The sequence below is a fragment of the Atractosteus spatula genome, chromosome 6 (assembly GCF_055471065.1).
Source record: "Atractosteus spatula isolate fAtrSpa1 chromosome 6, fAtrSpa1.hap1, whole genome shotgun sequence".
NCBI classification, from domain to species: Eukaryota; Metazoa; Chordata; class Actinopteri; order Semionotiformes; family Lepisosteidae; genus Atractosteus; species Atractosteus spatula.
In genome coordinates, this window is record NC_142711.1 from 60,528,912 (window position 1) to 60,546,057 (window position 17,146).

Consider the following 17,146-nt stretch of genomic DNA (forward strand, 5'->3'; position numbering starts at 1 on the left):
GGTGATGCAAATGCAACTTTTAATTTTGATTTCTAATGCTGCAATTCTTGAATTGCTTATTATTTTTAAGACATCAGATTATCTTTGTTTTTATGGTAACTTGTATATTTTTGGAATTTCCTGTTTACATAACCATGTTGTCCTGTTAACAAAGGTGATGAAAACAAGCTGGGTGAAAAACTGGAAAATGTGGTGTAAGGCAGTAAAAAAGTGGCTTTTCCAAATTTCACCTACACTTCCTTCTCAGTTTCTCTTCTTTGCACAAAATAACCAATCAAAACAAATTTGGGGCTGGTACTAGCAGCTCATGCAGAGAGCAGATTCGATGACAGACTACATGCAAAACAGCGCAAATGTTAAGACAGGAAATTGTTCACGGAAAAAAAAGTCTACCATTCTGCTTCCTTGGGGAAGCACCACTTCAGTTGTGCAGACTGTTTACAACCTAATATGCTCTCAACAGTTCCTTTCTCTGGGTATGACAGTACCAGCTCGACAGTAGCCCACTTACTGATTCTCTAAACCAAGGAAAATGGGCCAGTGGAACTAAAAATGTTCAGTTGTGAAAAAAACAGCATGAACCTAAACCACAAAGAATATAGTGTTTGAATTTAATGTGAACCTTTCTAGGTGGGTTAGAAGAGATTAGTGGGTGTTTAAGGGGTGTACCTAACAGTGGGGAATAACCTAGTTAATGGATTTCTCATTGCAAAAACAAAATGGTTAAACATAAAAATAGATTTACTGGAATGCAATTGTTTATTACATATGTGTTGGCCCTGTCAAAATCAGCATGTAGCCATCATTAGACACAGCGAGTGATAGACCTTCTTTCTTATTACATGCTGAAAAGAGAAGAGGGAAAACACAATGTTTTGGCTGTGAAGCCTTCTTCAAGTGTTCTTTCTTTTGTCCACTTCATCTAGCCAGAAGGGAAGGAGTGCATACTTATTTTCTTTAACTCAAATGGTCTTTTCTCTCTGGCATATTTTTAATAACCAGTCATACAAAGGCTTGCAGAAGTTCCCAACTCAGTGTGAAGCTTTTGTGCCGCCTTCTCTGAAAAGGTCATTCTGTGAACAGTCATGTTAGGGTAGGTTTGTCATGATCTGATGGACATATTCCAGAATGTCATGCCTGTTAACAATAAATGTGTCAGAAGGTCTTACTTCAGAATGCACATGGAAATGTATGTTGTAAACAGCACAGTAATTATACTGTATACATGAATGTTGTGGTTGTATATAACCATAAGATCAGATCTGTTGGCTGTGTCACTTTAGGGTTTTTTTTTCTTTTTTTTCTTCAAGATCATCCAAAATGCCAGATGTGAATTGTTTAAGGTTTGCTATAGACAAATGTAGATTGTACCATTGTTGGAAAATGTACCATGGTTCTTGAGGAATTCATTAGTAAACATACATCAATATTAATCTTTTCTAATCTAGTCTTTGCCCCAGATTAAATTACATCTGTCACCCTGGTACCTGATATGATGTTTGATCAGAGTTCTGATGTAATTCCAGCCGTTAAATTAAGAAGAAAACAGTTCAGAGATTTCGCCTAGAGATCATGCTGTTTCCTGTGAGTTACTTGTTTTACTGCAGGAGCTGCTGATAATCTTTGATTATTTGCCTATTTGAGCCACAAGTGACTTTCTGTGTCTCATGCCCTTTTACTGTTACACTTCCTGCTTTTGAGAAGGAGTCACCTACCTAATTCTGTACAGTGTAGGAGTATGTTTTACACCTCCTCATTCATTAGAAATATGAATGAAGTTATAAAGTTAATGAGGAGAAACGCCCGTGTTCCTGTTACACAGAAATGCAATATTTTGGTCTTATATCGTATTTAATTTATTTTTTTCTGTTTTATGTATTTCTGGTGTTTGAAATTACTTTCTATATACAGTATAAGCATTGTCGTATTGAATTGCATATTGCATATTGAATACAATATGTATTAAGACTTTCAGAGCTGAACTGTTTTGATTAATAATAGTGTTTTTTTCTTCAGATGTTACAGTAGGTCTAACCTTAAACCTGTATAGATTGTTGAAGTAATTTGTTTAAGAGAAAGTTTTTAACCTCATTAATGGAATGGAATATTCATTTGTTTTTGTGTTTACCTGGCTTTTTACTGTAAATGAGCAGTGGATGGAATGGTTTACTATTGGGAGTTGTTATTGAACAGATCGCAAAGCCTTTCTTTTTTTTTTGGTCCAATAGGGAATTTCCAAAACTCACACTCTGCCACTGCAGTGAAATGTAAGCTAGGTAAGTGGGTTTAGGCTGTGTGGGTGGGGACACTTCTTCAGTGCTGAAGTGTATGAAATGTCAAAAGATAAACCTGAGTTTGATCACATAGGCCATCATACCCCCCCCAAAAAAAAGTCTAGTCCTCAGTAAAACCTTTGTAAAAAGGTTATGGTTTTAAAATCGATATTAACAGTGAGAGAGTAGCAGCTGATGTGACACACTGGACTTTTTGAGGGAAGCAGGTAGTTAATTTTGTCTGGTGCTTTTAATCCATGGTACCAGCATGTCCTCATGATGGTATGTGTGCTTACATTAGAGAGAGTGCAGAGTAGTTTTCCCTGCTACATGTATAAAGCATGTACATTATTTATCTAATTGCTGTGATTTGTCTCCATCCATCACTACTCCTGTAAGCATCTTTCTGGTTAACATGTTGCCCTGTGTGAGGGTGGGAGTTGAAAGAAAAAAAAAGGTTTCCTTTTTGCTACAGCTTCTGTGAAACTTGGAGCAGCCTTCCCTAATTTATCAAAGTGTATGTTCTGTGCCAATTCAAAGCACCAATTGTTCAGACCTGAGTGTAGTGTGCAACCTGCAACTTAATTAGTTTGCTAGATCAAAGACATTTTCTCAGCATCAAAACAACATACATTTTTTAGTTATTTTTTCCAATACATTCTTAAAGATAAAAGTCCATGTATCGGTGACTGAATAATGGAAATTAGGCATGTGTATCGTTGACAGTAGAAACTTTTGGGTTTCTAAATATCCCTAACAAGTTTGACTGCAGCTTCGTTTCTGTAAGCAAATCTTTTCTGAATTGTACCCTGTTGAACAGCTCAAGATGATTTTGCTTTAGCTGTGCAGGAATTACAGATGAGACATTTAAGACTCAGAAACCAAGCAAATGCATTAATAGGCATAGGGGCAAAAGACCCAAAGAGACTATAGTACCGGGAAATTAGAAGGTTATTCAGTCTGAAGATAGGAAATACAGATGTAAATATAGAAAACTGGAAACTTTCATTATTAGGTGCAAACTCCCAAAGGTTTCCTTGTGGTGAACAAAAGAGAAAAAATCAGCTTAATAATATCAGAATTACTTGAGCACCTGTGAAGCAAAGGATAAGCAGCAAAAGAATGAGAGTATTGATGGATAGTGATTTTTCTGATTGTTAATATCCTCATGCTCATTCTTGCACTTGCCCCTGCAGTAGTGGATGAGACTTCGGCTTTTTAACCGGTCATTCTGTCTTCTGAGTGTATAGTGAATGAAGAACTTTTCTGCTTTTTCCATTACCAGGTACTGTTGCCATGTAAGCTCAGTGTCTGTAAGTTTTATCTTGGGAGTCTCCTCTGCTGTCTTGTCTGAGCTCACAAAAATGAGTCTATTAGGATTTCTCCACCCTTTAGAGGCGGAGCAGTGGCTCTGTGGCTAAGGATCTGCGCCTGTGGCTGGAAGGTTACTGGTACAAATCCCATGTCTGGCAGAGGAATCTTACTCCGTTGGGCCCCTGAGCAAGGCCCTTAACCCCAACTGCTCCAGGAGCGCCGTATAAATGGCTGAACCTGCACTCTGACCCCCAGCTTCTCTCCCTGTCTGTGTGTCTGTGTCTCATGGAGAGCAAGTTGGGGTATGCAAAAAGACAAATACCTAATGCAAGAAATTGTATATGATCTTTTCACTTTCTCTGCATGGGTCAAGTCTGTGATCCCACCAGCACAGTTCTACAGTCCCTTCATGCTTGCAACAACAGCTTAGCACACATACTGATAATATACCTTACAGTATAGTGGTTCCCAGCCCTGGTCCCAGGGGGACCCCTGTGTGTTGTGATTTTCGTTCAAACTTGGCTGTTGATCACTGGCACTAATTGATACCTTTAACAGATCTGATTGCTTGTCTAGTCTTTTGTTTGCCTGGGTCCTTGGTTTCAAAGATGCCCCACTGCAAGTGTCTTTTTCCAACAGCTTCATCATACAGAGCTTGTTGCGGTTTCTCTTCAACTCCTTTAATAGGAGTTGCTCCCTTTCTTCTGTCTGGCGAGCTTAATCTTAATCTTGATTGAGTTCAGAAAAATTCAGAAAGTGGTACAGGGTTCATACCATTTATCCTATTTAACTTAAACTTAAGCCGAACATTTTTTTTAATGTCATTAGCCATTAAGATCTCGTGTGGCACAAAAAGCAGAAGAGAAGAGGTTCCCCAATGCCAGAGTTGGAAAGTGATGCTGTATAGAGTCACCCAATTGTGTAGCCCTGGTCTTGTCTAACTAGAATCCGGGATGCAGCTAGGGTTTTTAGATTATTTTTTTATGGCCTGCCAGGAGAGACTTCAGCTCAGGCTTTACGAAATGTTGAAAACTTCATTCTATGTGCCTTCATTATATTTCTCATCAATTTCAAATCTTCTCACTGTAGAGAAACCTACAAAATTGTGAGAGTCGGCAAAGACCTTCCTGTTCATAAAGTTAAGATTTGGTCATTTTTTTCCTGTCTTGGATTTTGTTTCATGTTTCTAAATGGCACAAAGCGAGACGATATTGTGGAATGTTGTAATTACACTCCATGCAGAATATTAGTCTTGTCCACTACTGCCCTTCGGATCTGTGCTGTTTGTGGAGTAGCAACACCGGCGTTTAAAAAAAAACAACTTGAAAAAGTGATACCTTGCTCACCTGCAGTGGTCTTCTAATGCAGATGAGTATATATGTCATAAGGAAAAATAATGCTGCATTGCCCATGAGATGTGGCCGTGCTTAATAAGGTAGCCTTCTCTTGTAGTGTGAGATTCCTGTGTTAAACAGGCCTGTTACTTTACCAAAAAGTCCAATTCAGTTTTGTGCCAGTATAGTTCTGTGACCTGATATTTGCTGGAAGCCCATATTAAGATTTTGAATTTCATCTTAATACCAGAGGACCCAGGCACTGGGAATGTTAAACATTACAGCAAAGTGTATATCAAATGATTAAACCGGATTCATATGGCATGGTTTAGTTTTTTGGTATAGCTTCAGTGCAGTGCAAAGTTAAGGTGAAACTATTGTGGTTTTGATTAAAAGGAAGTTGTGATCAATGTGAGACACTTTGGACGCTTCAAAAAAGGACAGGACTTCTCTCCTGGTTTCAAGTATATATGAGACTTTTCATTTTTCTCTAAAAAAATAATCAATCAGTTAAAAGACAAGCAAATTGTTTAGTTAAGTCCAAAGTATGCCTATATTTTTTTTTCTTCTTCAAAGTCATTTACAAAAAGAGTCTGAGCAGAGACCATCCTAGAAAAAGAAGAGATTCATTTTATTTCCTCTGCAAGGTCACAAATATGTCCATCACGTGGAAGAGATTGAAATATAAAATATTAAAATGCAATTATCGTATAATTTCATACATAACATTTGAAGTACACTCCGTTTACTGAGTGATGTGATAACTACCAAAAAAGAGCACAGTTAGTTTTTAACACATGTAACATGACTTCCAAAATAACATCACCAGAATAATGTCCTTTATCTGAGGCTGTGAATGCAAAGATGAGTAATCATACTGACACACACTAAAAACTGTTTATCAAGCTGTCGTCTTGTCTATAGGAATTATCTGTCTTTCTGTGTCTTTCTGACTGTATTTGCACCATATGTATGTTTAATAATTAGATTTGTTTCAAAACAAGGAGCTTTTATGTTAACTGTGAACTTCTTCGTGTTGCTTATGCGTTGTATGTGTCTATGCTTTTTTTTTGCCGTTTTCATTTGATCACAATATTAAGTTACTTAAGGTAGCATGTCCTCCTGTATGTTCTTAAGCGCTGTGGTTTGAAATACAGAGGTTTTTCCTCTGTGTGCATTGTCCCTTGTGTTGTTACGTATAAAGAAAGAGGAACATTTGACCATATGAACCACGGCTGCAAGGATATGGGACTTTCACCAGATAGCTTGATCAGTTTCCGCTACAACAAACCTGTGGTAACTTTCGTGCTTTAAGTTTTCTGAATTAAATACTATTCTTATTTAAATAGTCTTTCTTTTTACTGTGATCTTCACTCCAGGTTTGTATTAATTACATACTTGTAAACACCATATTGACACCCGAAGAAGGCTCCACAGCCAAAACTTTGTGATTTCTTTCTTCTCTTTTCAGCATGGAATATACAGTACCTATTACTTGTTCCTTTTCAACCTTATAGATGCTGCAAAAAGACATGAGGTGGACAATTTTAGAAATAGATTTTCACTGGAATGACCAGCTAGGCAAACAAAAACATAGCAGGGACGACAGCTGAAATTCACCTGTGATAATAATGAGAAACATTTCTACCCTACCGCAGTACCCATCCTCAACAGCAAACTGCAATGCCTCAGACTCAATACACATCTGCACTGTGCACTTTTTGCATGGTCTCCCATGTTTTTTTCAGTACTACATATTTATTGTTCTGTTTTTATTATTTTTTATTTATATACTGTCTACATTGTGCAGCGTTGCCTGCAGTACTGTCTATATCCCGTGAGATCAGCTCAAATAAGAATTCCAATGTACATATTCCAGTGGCAATAAACTCCTCAACTACTCTACTCTACATTTATTTCCAGAGTCTTTGGTGTCTTCTCTAATTACCATTATATTTAATTTTTTAACCTATATAAAGACAATGTATAAGAAGCTCATGTTGCACATTTCCAGACAGTGGAGACTTCTCTTTTATATTCCATTGTGCAGATACGCCCTGCTGAAAGGACTATTTTTTTTCAGCCAATCTCTTTGATTATAGTGTCTTCAATGGTCCATTTCTGTGTTGTTCTGCACATGTAGACAGAGGCAGGTGACCAGTTTGTGCAACTCTCTCTGCAGGTGTAAGAAACTACCTGAAGGAAGCTTTAGTGAATATCATCACTGTCCATGCAGAGGTAAGAAATATGTTTTCTATTGGCAATCTCGTGCTTGTGAAGATTATTCACTAAATTGTCCCTGTGTGCTTTTCTGTGTGTGCGTTCTTGTGCCCAGAGACTGAGTGGCGACCTGTCCAGGATAAAGTTAACCTTGTACCCTATGTTTCTTAAACAGGATCTAGGAGAGTCACATTCTGCTTTCTCGTTCATTCAAGACTGCAGAGGTTACCTTTCTCATGTAGATCTACATTACAAATCTGTACTACGCTTTACCTTTAGGATTGCGGTAAATTCGAAGTTGGGTTGAGAGAAACCTTTGACTGTATCAGACTGTAAAATGGCATGGCTGGATGACATGTGATTCTCATCTCTTTTTTTACTCTGCAAAACACAAAACGGACCTTAAGAAGTTTCTAACATCATGCCAGATCTGTATTTTTATACATTTTTCAGCTGCTAATTCTGATCCGAAATCCCTTTGAGTTACTTCAAAACCCTGAAGAGTTTCAGTGTTGACAAGAGGATTCCCTTGGTAACAGCGTGCGTTACTATACTGTACAGTCGGAATAAAACCGCTGCCTTACGTACCTGTTGCCTGATGTCTCCACGGACCGACCTGAACCAGCAGCAGAAATGTGTTCAGCAACAAAAATAATGCTCTAACCCCTCAGGTGTTCACGGTTTCCAAAGAGCTGGTCCCTCGGGTGCTGTCCCGCATCGTGGAGGCAGTGGCAGAGGAGATGAGCCGTCTGATGCAGTGTGTGTCCTCCTTCAGCAAGAATGGGGCTCTGCAGGTACCCCTTCCACTCCGGTCCCCAAATTCCCAGGCTGGCCCCCCAGGGAGGGATGGACCCCTGGAAAAGGGGTGCCTGAATCGGGCTTCTCACTCGAAGCTCGGCTTGGCTTTCCTTGGTGGCGCTGAAGATCTTTACTCTGCAGTGATTCAAGTGGGAATTGCGGTCGCTAGATTTACAGAGCATTTGTTTCGAGGCACTTAGTACATTAGCTGGGCTCTGGCAGTCAGAGGAGTATGTGCGTATCAACACTGAAAATTATTGAGATTTCATCCTGCAGCTGGGTTAAAGTTCGATGTATTTGAGCTGCAGCATTGACACAAACAAGGTCCAATGTTTCATGCACTGTCCGTCCAAATTATTTATTGGGGGTGATGAGAGGATATATGCAGTAGGCAGGGTTGTCCCAGGAATTTGGAGCTTGAATCAATTGATACTAGGTTACACAGAGTGCTATGAAAGATTAACAGTTGATTATTGTATCTGATTTCTAATACTCTGGGTCCCATCCGTGTTCAAGATTTCTTCATTGATAGTGGAGTTACAGTGGTGACACAGTAGGCCAAAAGTGTACATTTGGTTACAGCATAATTTTACATGCTTAATGTATAATCATATATTGTGTCATATTCACATATCTTCTGTAAAGCTTCAGGTTCAGTCTTGAACTTGGCAATAAAATCTACCAGACAGTGTTTTATTAAATGTACCGTGCATTGTCTTCTAGTCACAAAACATTTGCTAATGTAACAATAAATCACATCTCTGATAGACAAAACAGCCCAGGGAGCCCTACTTAAATTTAAAATTCACCTGAAAAAATTGCAGGTGGGATAGCATCGTGAAATCATGCAAACTGGAAAAAATCTACAAACTAATTTCCTGTTAACCTCACACCTATCCACTTGAGAAATGTGTTGGGTTCCTCCTTTGGCAACTTATCTTTGCGTTTGTGGTAAGTGTTTTTATTTCTGAGAAAACTGCCTTTGGTTCACCAAGTTATGTGTTTGCCTGCTGAAAGAGTCCCACAAAACATGCCTGATAATGGCACACACAGTAGTCCCTATTAATCATATCTCTGCATAGCAATCAGTGTCCTTTCCATTGCCTGATCTGTTGTGGATGACACTATTAACAACTTTTTATCGTTTTCTGTATCGACCTTTTCTCCAGGCAAGGCTGGAAATCTATTCCCTGAAAGATGCCATAACATACTACCTAACCCCAGACAGCAGGTAAGATGAGTACGATTCTCTAACTTCACAGATCCAGAAGCACAAACCAAAAATATCGTTACCAAAACAGGTTTTCAAGCATTTCTGTAGACTTCTGTATTCAAACTTCACAGAAATAGTACATCTATAACAACTTAATTCTCACAACCTTTTCTGACCATAAAAAACATACTATACAGTAGTTTATAGTCAGAACATTTTTAAAACCATAATCCCATCAATAGGATTCAGCTTCATGCAGTGATCTTACAACACAACTGTTCACTGCTGTTTTTGCTTTATATTCAGTGTTTTACTGCATGTTGTTTCCTTATTTGTTTGTTTTTTAAAGAAATAAAAAATGATGTTTTCGGTTCTCATTTTTCTAATGCATATTTCAAAAACCAGAAGGAGTTGTTTAGGGATGCTTGTTGTAATAAAGGGTATTCATTATTTGATTTTTGCTGAAAATGTGCTGTGCCTATTATAATGAACTGCTGTTTTCTGCACTCCCTTAAAAAGGCTGGTGCTCTAGCATTATTTTCAGGCTATTTATACACACTTCACTGGTATATTTAACCACGTATCTTGTGACAGAATTATGTGATACTATACTTTTTTTATCCTATGCCAGTGATGGCTTTCTGTTGGTATTCTCCATTGTAATATACAGGTTTTCATACATTACATGCTAAAGCATGAATATTCTAAGCAGTAGGTGCTAATATACTTTACACCCTCAAAATATAACGAAAGTAGCCTTTTGCTGGACTTTCGTGAGCTGCAGGTTGCTCTTTGGTTAGGTCTCAGATGAGTCTCATGGTCCTCTGGATGTATCTGGTTCTGAGGTTAGCCTCTTCCCTGTGTCCCAGATCACCCACAGACAACCTCCTGTTGTATCGATGGGAAGTGAAACTGTTCTCTCCAGAGCTCAGGCCTCCTGTGTGTGATGCAGTACCTGTTAACTGTAAACTGTGCTATTTTTACAACAGCAGTGCTGCAGCACTGGCAGTTGATAATGTTTCTGCACACCTCTGTTGTGCTCTTGAAGCATTCTTAATGTGATTCTTTACATATATTTTTGGGGATAAGTTCTTGAATTAGCAGGAAAATCCTTTCATTTTAGAGAGGCGCTCCAAGGAATACAGAGCCCTTTAAGCTGTCAAAACGGCAGATGAAATTTCGTAGTGACAGTGCAGGTTTCATGCTTCAGCAAAGACTGCACAATACCATTCAGACGTTTAAAAAAAACACGTACCAAGAGGAAGGTAGATATTGAAAGACCAATTGATAGTGTTCGTCCCTGTTTGTTCTGATCCCTGTGTTTACTGGGGATGAGAGGAACCTCTTTCTGGGTTGCCTCAGTTATGCCTCTGTGTTTCTCTGACCATGCAGCTACTTTCTTCTCATTACTGTAAAAGTTTACAAACACTTTCTTTCCCAGATTTAAGGACTGATTCAAATATACTTTTCAATGTGACGTATCTCTTAACGTGCACACCCTCCAACACTGGACGGTTCTTCTGTATTGAAGAAGGTAGCTGCTTTTTTTAAAGATGAAGCAGTCGCCTGTTCTGTGTTGCGGAGTTCCAAGTAAACCTAGGGACTACAGAGATGAAGAGGGAAGAGTTTTGTGCTTTTCCCAAGTTTTGAAAGCAACTGCACGTAATGGAATAATGTGGACCATGTTTATACAGAACAAATGACCACTTCAACTTTGCTTGAGTGATGGATTTAGGCACGTACAATATAATGATCTTAAACTTTTCGTACTTCCATGTGTCACAGACCTCCTGAGGCAATTTACTCCTGGAATGGTGTCTCCTTAAACATTTTGTAAAAACTCTGTACATACAGTATAGAGAGTACAGGCCTGGTTTAGGGCTTAAATTGAAGCTTAACATCTGACATTGCTGCAGCAGGACTTGCGTTTCTTCACACAGCAATCGTTCCTTGGTGTCTAAGCCCTCTACTTCATTGATCCACTTTAATTTACTGTGTGTAGTATTTACCCTACCTTCAACTTCTCAGTATTTTACCAAACTCTTGTGTTCTTGCAGCCGTAGCTTCAAGCAAGCTCTAGAGGTCTTACCCCAGCTGCACAGTGGAGCAGACAAAAAGTAAGAATCTTGAATTGCACTTTGCGTTTCATGAGCCTGTCACTGACATCGTTGTTTAAGTGAGGAGCAGTTATTCATCACGTTGACATTGTGGTCTCGTAAATGAGTTTTCTGAACTTTGCAGCTTATACAAAACTAATCTCTGTATTTTTTATCGTACAGTAATAGCTTTGTTATATTTTTCTCTTCTCCTCTTATTTGCTGATTTACCAACTGTTTAACTTACGTTTCCTTTTTTCAAATCCTGTCCTCTAGAACACAAGAGCACAACTCCAGTGTCTTTACATCATCAACAGCTATCAGCTTTGAAAGCTGTTAAATTAGTTCAGTGAAGTTCATAATTAGCTCAGTTAGGCCATTAGGAACAGAGGTGGAATGGAACCTTAGGGATGCACCACAGCTCTGCACCAGGGCTCTCCAGTGCTGATCCTGAAGGCCCACACACCTGCTGGCTCTCAGGTGGACCATTGCACCCACGATTCACTGAATTAGGATTGATGTCAACTGTATGACTGTTGTCAGATCTCTTGAATGTTAGAGGTGGCCTTTTAGCGATTGCATTTCATACAGTTAAGTAAAATAAAATCCCAGGCATTCTAGTAGAAAACAAGCCTGTTAATTCGAATAAGGGTTCAGTCAGGTAATCAGCAGAATTGTTCCAGGCCTGGGGCTGTGCACACCGTGCTTCAGCAATGGGCTTCAGTGATCTCTCTCTTTCTCGCCTCACTTCCGCACGATGAGCTTTTTTTCCATTGCATTATGCTGCAGTTTCACGTCCTTTCTTTGCCAGGTCTGAAGTATAAATGTGATTGTTACCTCTGTTGTTTTTCCTGGTTCAAGGTTTTAGTTGTGTGCAGTAAACTGCTAGCTTGGCAACAGTATAAGAAGGTGTGATAAGACAGCCCATCATTGAAAAAAACAAAGTAGCATCACAAAGATGAGAAGACAAGCATACCCATGCAATGATATTCAATCCAGAGTGATTTTTTTACTGTTATTAAATGTGATACCTTCACTGGTAATGTTCCAGTTCAGTCTGCAGTCATTTTGTTAAATAAACATTTGAAAGCTGTTTCTGTATCTCTCAGGTCAAAGAACATTACAGGGAATAGTCAAATCATCACAGTGAACGTAATGGAAAAATACTCCTTTATACATCACATCCACAAGGCACATTGCAGTTTTAATTTTAGAGATTCAGAAATTTAGATTTATACACCTTTATGTTTCAACATTTAAATGTTGATATGTCTTGATTGTGGATTGACTCTACATATTGAAGGGGAATCATTTTAGGTTTATGTATTAGTCTATGTAATAATAAACGTTCACTTGGGATTGTGTGCCATTTTATGGATGTGTTCTTCTTCTTGAAGAAGACTGTCGTGCAATTTAAGGAAAGTCCTATATAAATGGAAAAAATGAAAAATTCTGCTCTGGAAATGAATGACTTACCTTGCAGCCCTAGAAAAGAATTGCTATAAAGACACTTGATTCTGAAGATTGATATTTTTTGAATGAGCTCTTTGTAAACACATTCTCTCTCTCTCTCTCTTTCAATAGGTTACTGGAGGAACAGCTCAACAAGTTTAAGAGCAGCATGTATTTGCAGCTGACTTGCTTTCAACCTCCCTCTGTTCTCCCAGTAAAAACATAGTTACCATTGTGCCTCACGTACACATTTCACTCCTGTGATGCTAAAGACAATGTACATCAATCTGCTATTCAACCGTATGATTTCTGTCATTCTGCCATTCATTCACACCAATTCAAATTAGTGAACCTAACAATATTTCAGATTTAATCTCTTCATTAGTAGTAGAAATTAAAAAGTTCACATAAAAGCTTTATTTACAGTAGCACTGAAACATACTGTATGTGTGATTAAGGTGTAGTTGTGGTGGCTCCATAAGCAGCTGTTAAACTCTTCAGTTTTGAGTGAAAAAAGGTCTCCTTTAACTATGTGTTTGCTTGAAAATAAATTGCATGTTTATGTCTTGGAGCTGCAAAAGCTGGCAGATTTCACTAGTCCACAAGTTCACTAGAAGCCAGTAACCAACCGACCACTTTCCATTAGATGACAGTAAGCTAATTTGTATTTGTTCCCTACCCTCAAGAAGCTACTTGTGGTTTTTCTGATAACTTAAATAAGATTTCAGTTTACAATGGAAAAATCTCAGTACATCCATAAACAATCTCGTAAGTCTCCAGGAAAAAAAAAACTTCTTGTATTCAATTTGGAAAATATCCAGAGGTGTTTTTTTATTACTTTGTTTTTCACTTAAAATAAGTAGGTTTTCATCTTCAAGGTAAAATGAGAGACATTGCTACTCTGCAGCAGATAAACCTGAAACCATGGAATGCAATGATATTTCTGTACATTCATTTCCTCCCAGGCAACTTCTCATAGTGCTTGTGTTGTTACTAAGTACCGCTTAGTAAGTTGTTACTGTTACTAAGTTTTCATCCTCCACTACGATCATTTCAAAGTCCTGTGGATCTTTACCTTTTCATTTTGCAATCATAATTTTATGTTGATCTTTTTTTGTGCATTGAAAGAATGACAACTAAACTGCAGCAATTTATAATAAACAATATAGATGACTGAACGATGGGTGCACTGTCTAATTTTAGATTCCTTAAAAATAACTGAATGTATTGCAAGGATGTTTCTGTTTCATGATTAACCTGCACATTTTGTTGCTGCCTATGACATGGATACAAAATTCAGACATATCACAATCATTGTGATGAATATGTCATTAAAAAAAAGGTTTTGAATCGGTAAATTTCACAGAGACATTGGAGAGCAGTGCAACACCACACACCTTTACAAACATACCTTCTACTGCAGCATCCCTGTAGACTATTGGTTTTGTAAGTCGACTGTCCCTCTGATTTATTTCTTGTAGCCCCGGTTTAACCTCCCTTCTGTAAAATACAGACTAAGAATACTTTTAACTGTTAACATAGAGATAAAAAGAAATCTGATTCTCTAGAACTTCCCCCCTACACATACACAGCAAGGAGAATTAGTTTAGCATAAGCTGACTGATAAGAAGCATATTAACCACTTAAATCAAGGAGAAAACAACACAGATATACATATCTGCAAATGTTTTTTCATGCAATAAGAATGTATTTATATATACATTGAACATATATTGATTTAGGTGGGTTTCAACTGTTGCACAGTAAGACGGCAGTGCCAGTTTGGAGAAGACTAGAAGACTCCTAGTACACTAACTGAAGACACAGGGTGCCATCCTGATAGGATGGCATGTTTGGGGCTTAAGTAACTGTAGTGCTGAGGGTTAGCATGTAGAAGCACCCACTCAGTGGTGCTCAGCACTTTCTAAAATACATGCGCATCCAGCCATAGTCAAAAGCAAGTAATTTAAATGTGATGATATGAATAAATGTCAGCAGTTCACGTGTTGAGTTGTTTTTTTTATTTTAAATCCCGAGTTCTTTTTTTTTGCACACTCACTCTGGCAGTGTTCCCTCTAAGCCGTGCGCATGTGCGCACGCACACAGGTTATGAAATCAGTGCATATAGGAAATTGAACTGCGCACAAAAAATTTAATTAAAAAAAAATATGATGATAAAACAGACATGGTTGTCAATTTAAAAATGCTCAATTGAGCGCATGAGACTGGCTGCAAGAGGCCCAACTTGGCTGTGTGCATTATTATCGCTACTCGATCATCGATATCTCTGCTCTCGTAGTCTTGTACCTTCCTGCTCATGCTCGCTCGACACTATGACTGGGCTCGCTGAATCACTGTCCCAGTCTTTTGGACCTCTATGTTTCTATGAGAATGACTATATTAAAAAATAATTTCAGGTTTACAATTTTACAATCAATTTAGTGCACACAAGTGTTTGTCACTGAGAAAAAAATTGCACAACTTGACATTTTTGCGCACACGGGCCATTAAAAATTAGAGGGAACATTGCACTGTGGTGTCATGAACTGCATCATACACAGTTCTAACACCAAACAAAAGTTTAAGTACAAGCAGAGAACAAGAGCAGATTTTTTTAAGTAAAGCACAGCACTGCACACCCAACTAAAGTACTTGCATTTAGCTGTCAAGTATGCATTCCTACCCTTTCTCATCTGCTGTTTAAGCTGGTGAACTGTTGTTCTTCAGAAAGTCCTACAGGAGGAGTGTGCCTGATAGAACTAAATTTAGTCATGTATCATACTTGAGCAACAGCAGAGAAAGGAGCAGGTATACTATGAGGTGATGGGGGCTATTTGCATCTTCTTTGCTTTACTTCAAAGCACTGCAGTAAATGAAATAGCATTTTACATTCTGGTCTCAAGAAGTGGATCCAAAAATCATTTACTTTTCATGAAAAAGATTTTAAGCCTTTGTTCAATCATTGCAACTACTCACATGATCCTTATTAAGGATTTTCTTTCTCTTCTTACTCCAAAGAATAGAGATCCACTTGCAACACAACCCTGTTGTAGTGGTGAACACACAGTTAGTTGTGTGATAATCTAGTTATCTTTGCTTAAAAACCAAGAGGATGAATAAAACTGTTAGAAATTTGATTTTATTCAGTTCTGTCACCAAAGGTTCCCACCTACTCAGGTGGGAAAAGGTTAATCAGAAAATTATATATCCCACTGAGATTTAGAGAAACAACTTAGTAGTGGTGTTCCATTTAAAGTATGTTATTAACATGAGTGAGCACTAAAGTCCTACTTGGTAATTAGGGTTCTCCTTTTTAGACTCGCTAGTTTGGAATTGATAATGAAGCTGTTCAGCAACACTCAAAAAGCAGTGGTTACGTCAAATGGAAATGATCAGTGTAGAATTACCAGTTTCAATAATGGACTCACAAAGGTGAATACAGAAAAAAATGTAAGTTTCTTCATTGCATATTGCCCCTTGCAGATGAGCTGAGATCACAGATTTGTCTCTCAGCAGGCTTTATTTCATTCTAGGAGCAATGGCGTCTCTTAGTAGGGCATTCTTTGGTGTCAGAAATGCAGCTGATTTTTGGAATGGCGGCATGCATTGTGGCCAACCTGCAGAAGAAAAGAATAATGTAAAACAAGATTAAAACTTTGAGTTGACTCTTTGGGTGTGCTCAACATTTTTCCTTGTACAGTATATGCAATACCTGCAGTTTCTGGTTTTCAGTTCCTGTTAGGCTCTGAACTTTCAAAGCCTCCTGGTGTACAAATTTGTATGCAAATCTGTTAACTGGACATTTTTACTGGCTAGAACTAATAAATCAGCCCAACCTCTGTGTGCGCTTTATATTTCACAAGTATTACAATATGTAGCTTTTACAGATTTGCTCATATTTCACCTGTCAAGCCTGGTGACTCGTTGGGCTTTTTTCCCCCTCCCAAACCGTTGGCATCTACATAGATTGAATGTCTTTTACAATCAGCTTGGACAGTTGTAAGTAACTTAATGACAGTTTCTCTTCCTGTAATCACCCGTTAATTCCAAGCACCACACTTCATATAACCTGACACATTTTCTTGAACTGTGATGATGAACAAGTAGTTGTGACTCATGATCAAACCGATGGTTTGGAGAGCTTATACTCACAGAGGGTTCCACTGAATCTCTTTCTGTTTCTGACCTTTAAATTTATAAATAAATGTATTGAAACCCCTAACCCACATGTTGCATAATGAAATTGAGAAGTTATCTCTCTGTCCAAGGGATAGAACAATAAGATATGCATCGTCTCCAGGCTTGGTGAGAAAAGAAGAAGTAGGAATATCTGAGTTTTAAAGGTTGTAAAACAATACACCTGCCTTAGACTCAGAACATTTACAGTTGTACACTGAAATGACTAGTAATGACATCTTCTTGTACCAGTTTCAAATCATAACTCGC

General features: G+C 38.2%; 1 protein-coding gene across 2 annotated transcripts in view; it reads left to right on the top strand.

The window, feature by feature from the left end:
* Positions 1 to 13,878, top strand: part of exoc2 (exocyst complex component 2) — a 107,049-nt gene extending 93,171 nt beyond the window's left edge. For both annotated transcript variants that reach the window (XM_088918393.1, XM_088918391.1), the window contains exons 24-28: positions 7,104 to 7,159; positions 7,813 to 7,935; positions 9,109 to 9,170; positions 11,210 to 11,269; positions 12,833 to 13,878. In XM_088918393.1, coding sequence (XP_088774519.1) covers positions 7,104 to 7,159; positions 7,813 to 7,935; positions 9,109 to 9,170; positions 11,210 to 11,269; positions 12,833 to 12,926 — 395 coding nt within the window. In that variant the 3' untranslated portion in view covers positions 12,927 to 13,878. The remainder of the gene's footprint in view (positions 1 to 7,103; positions 7,160 to 7,812; positions 7,936 to 9,108; positions 9,171 to 11,209; positions 11,270 to 12,832) is intronic.
* Positions 13,879 to 17,146: the final 3,268 nt, after the last annotated feature.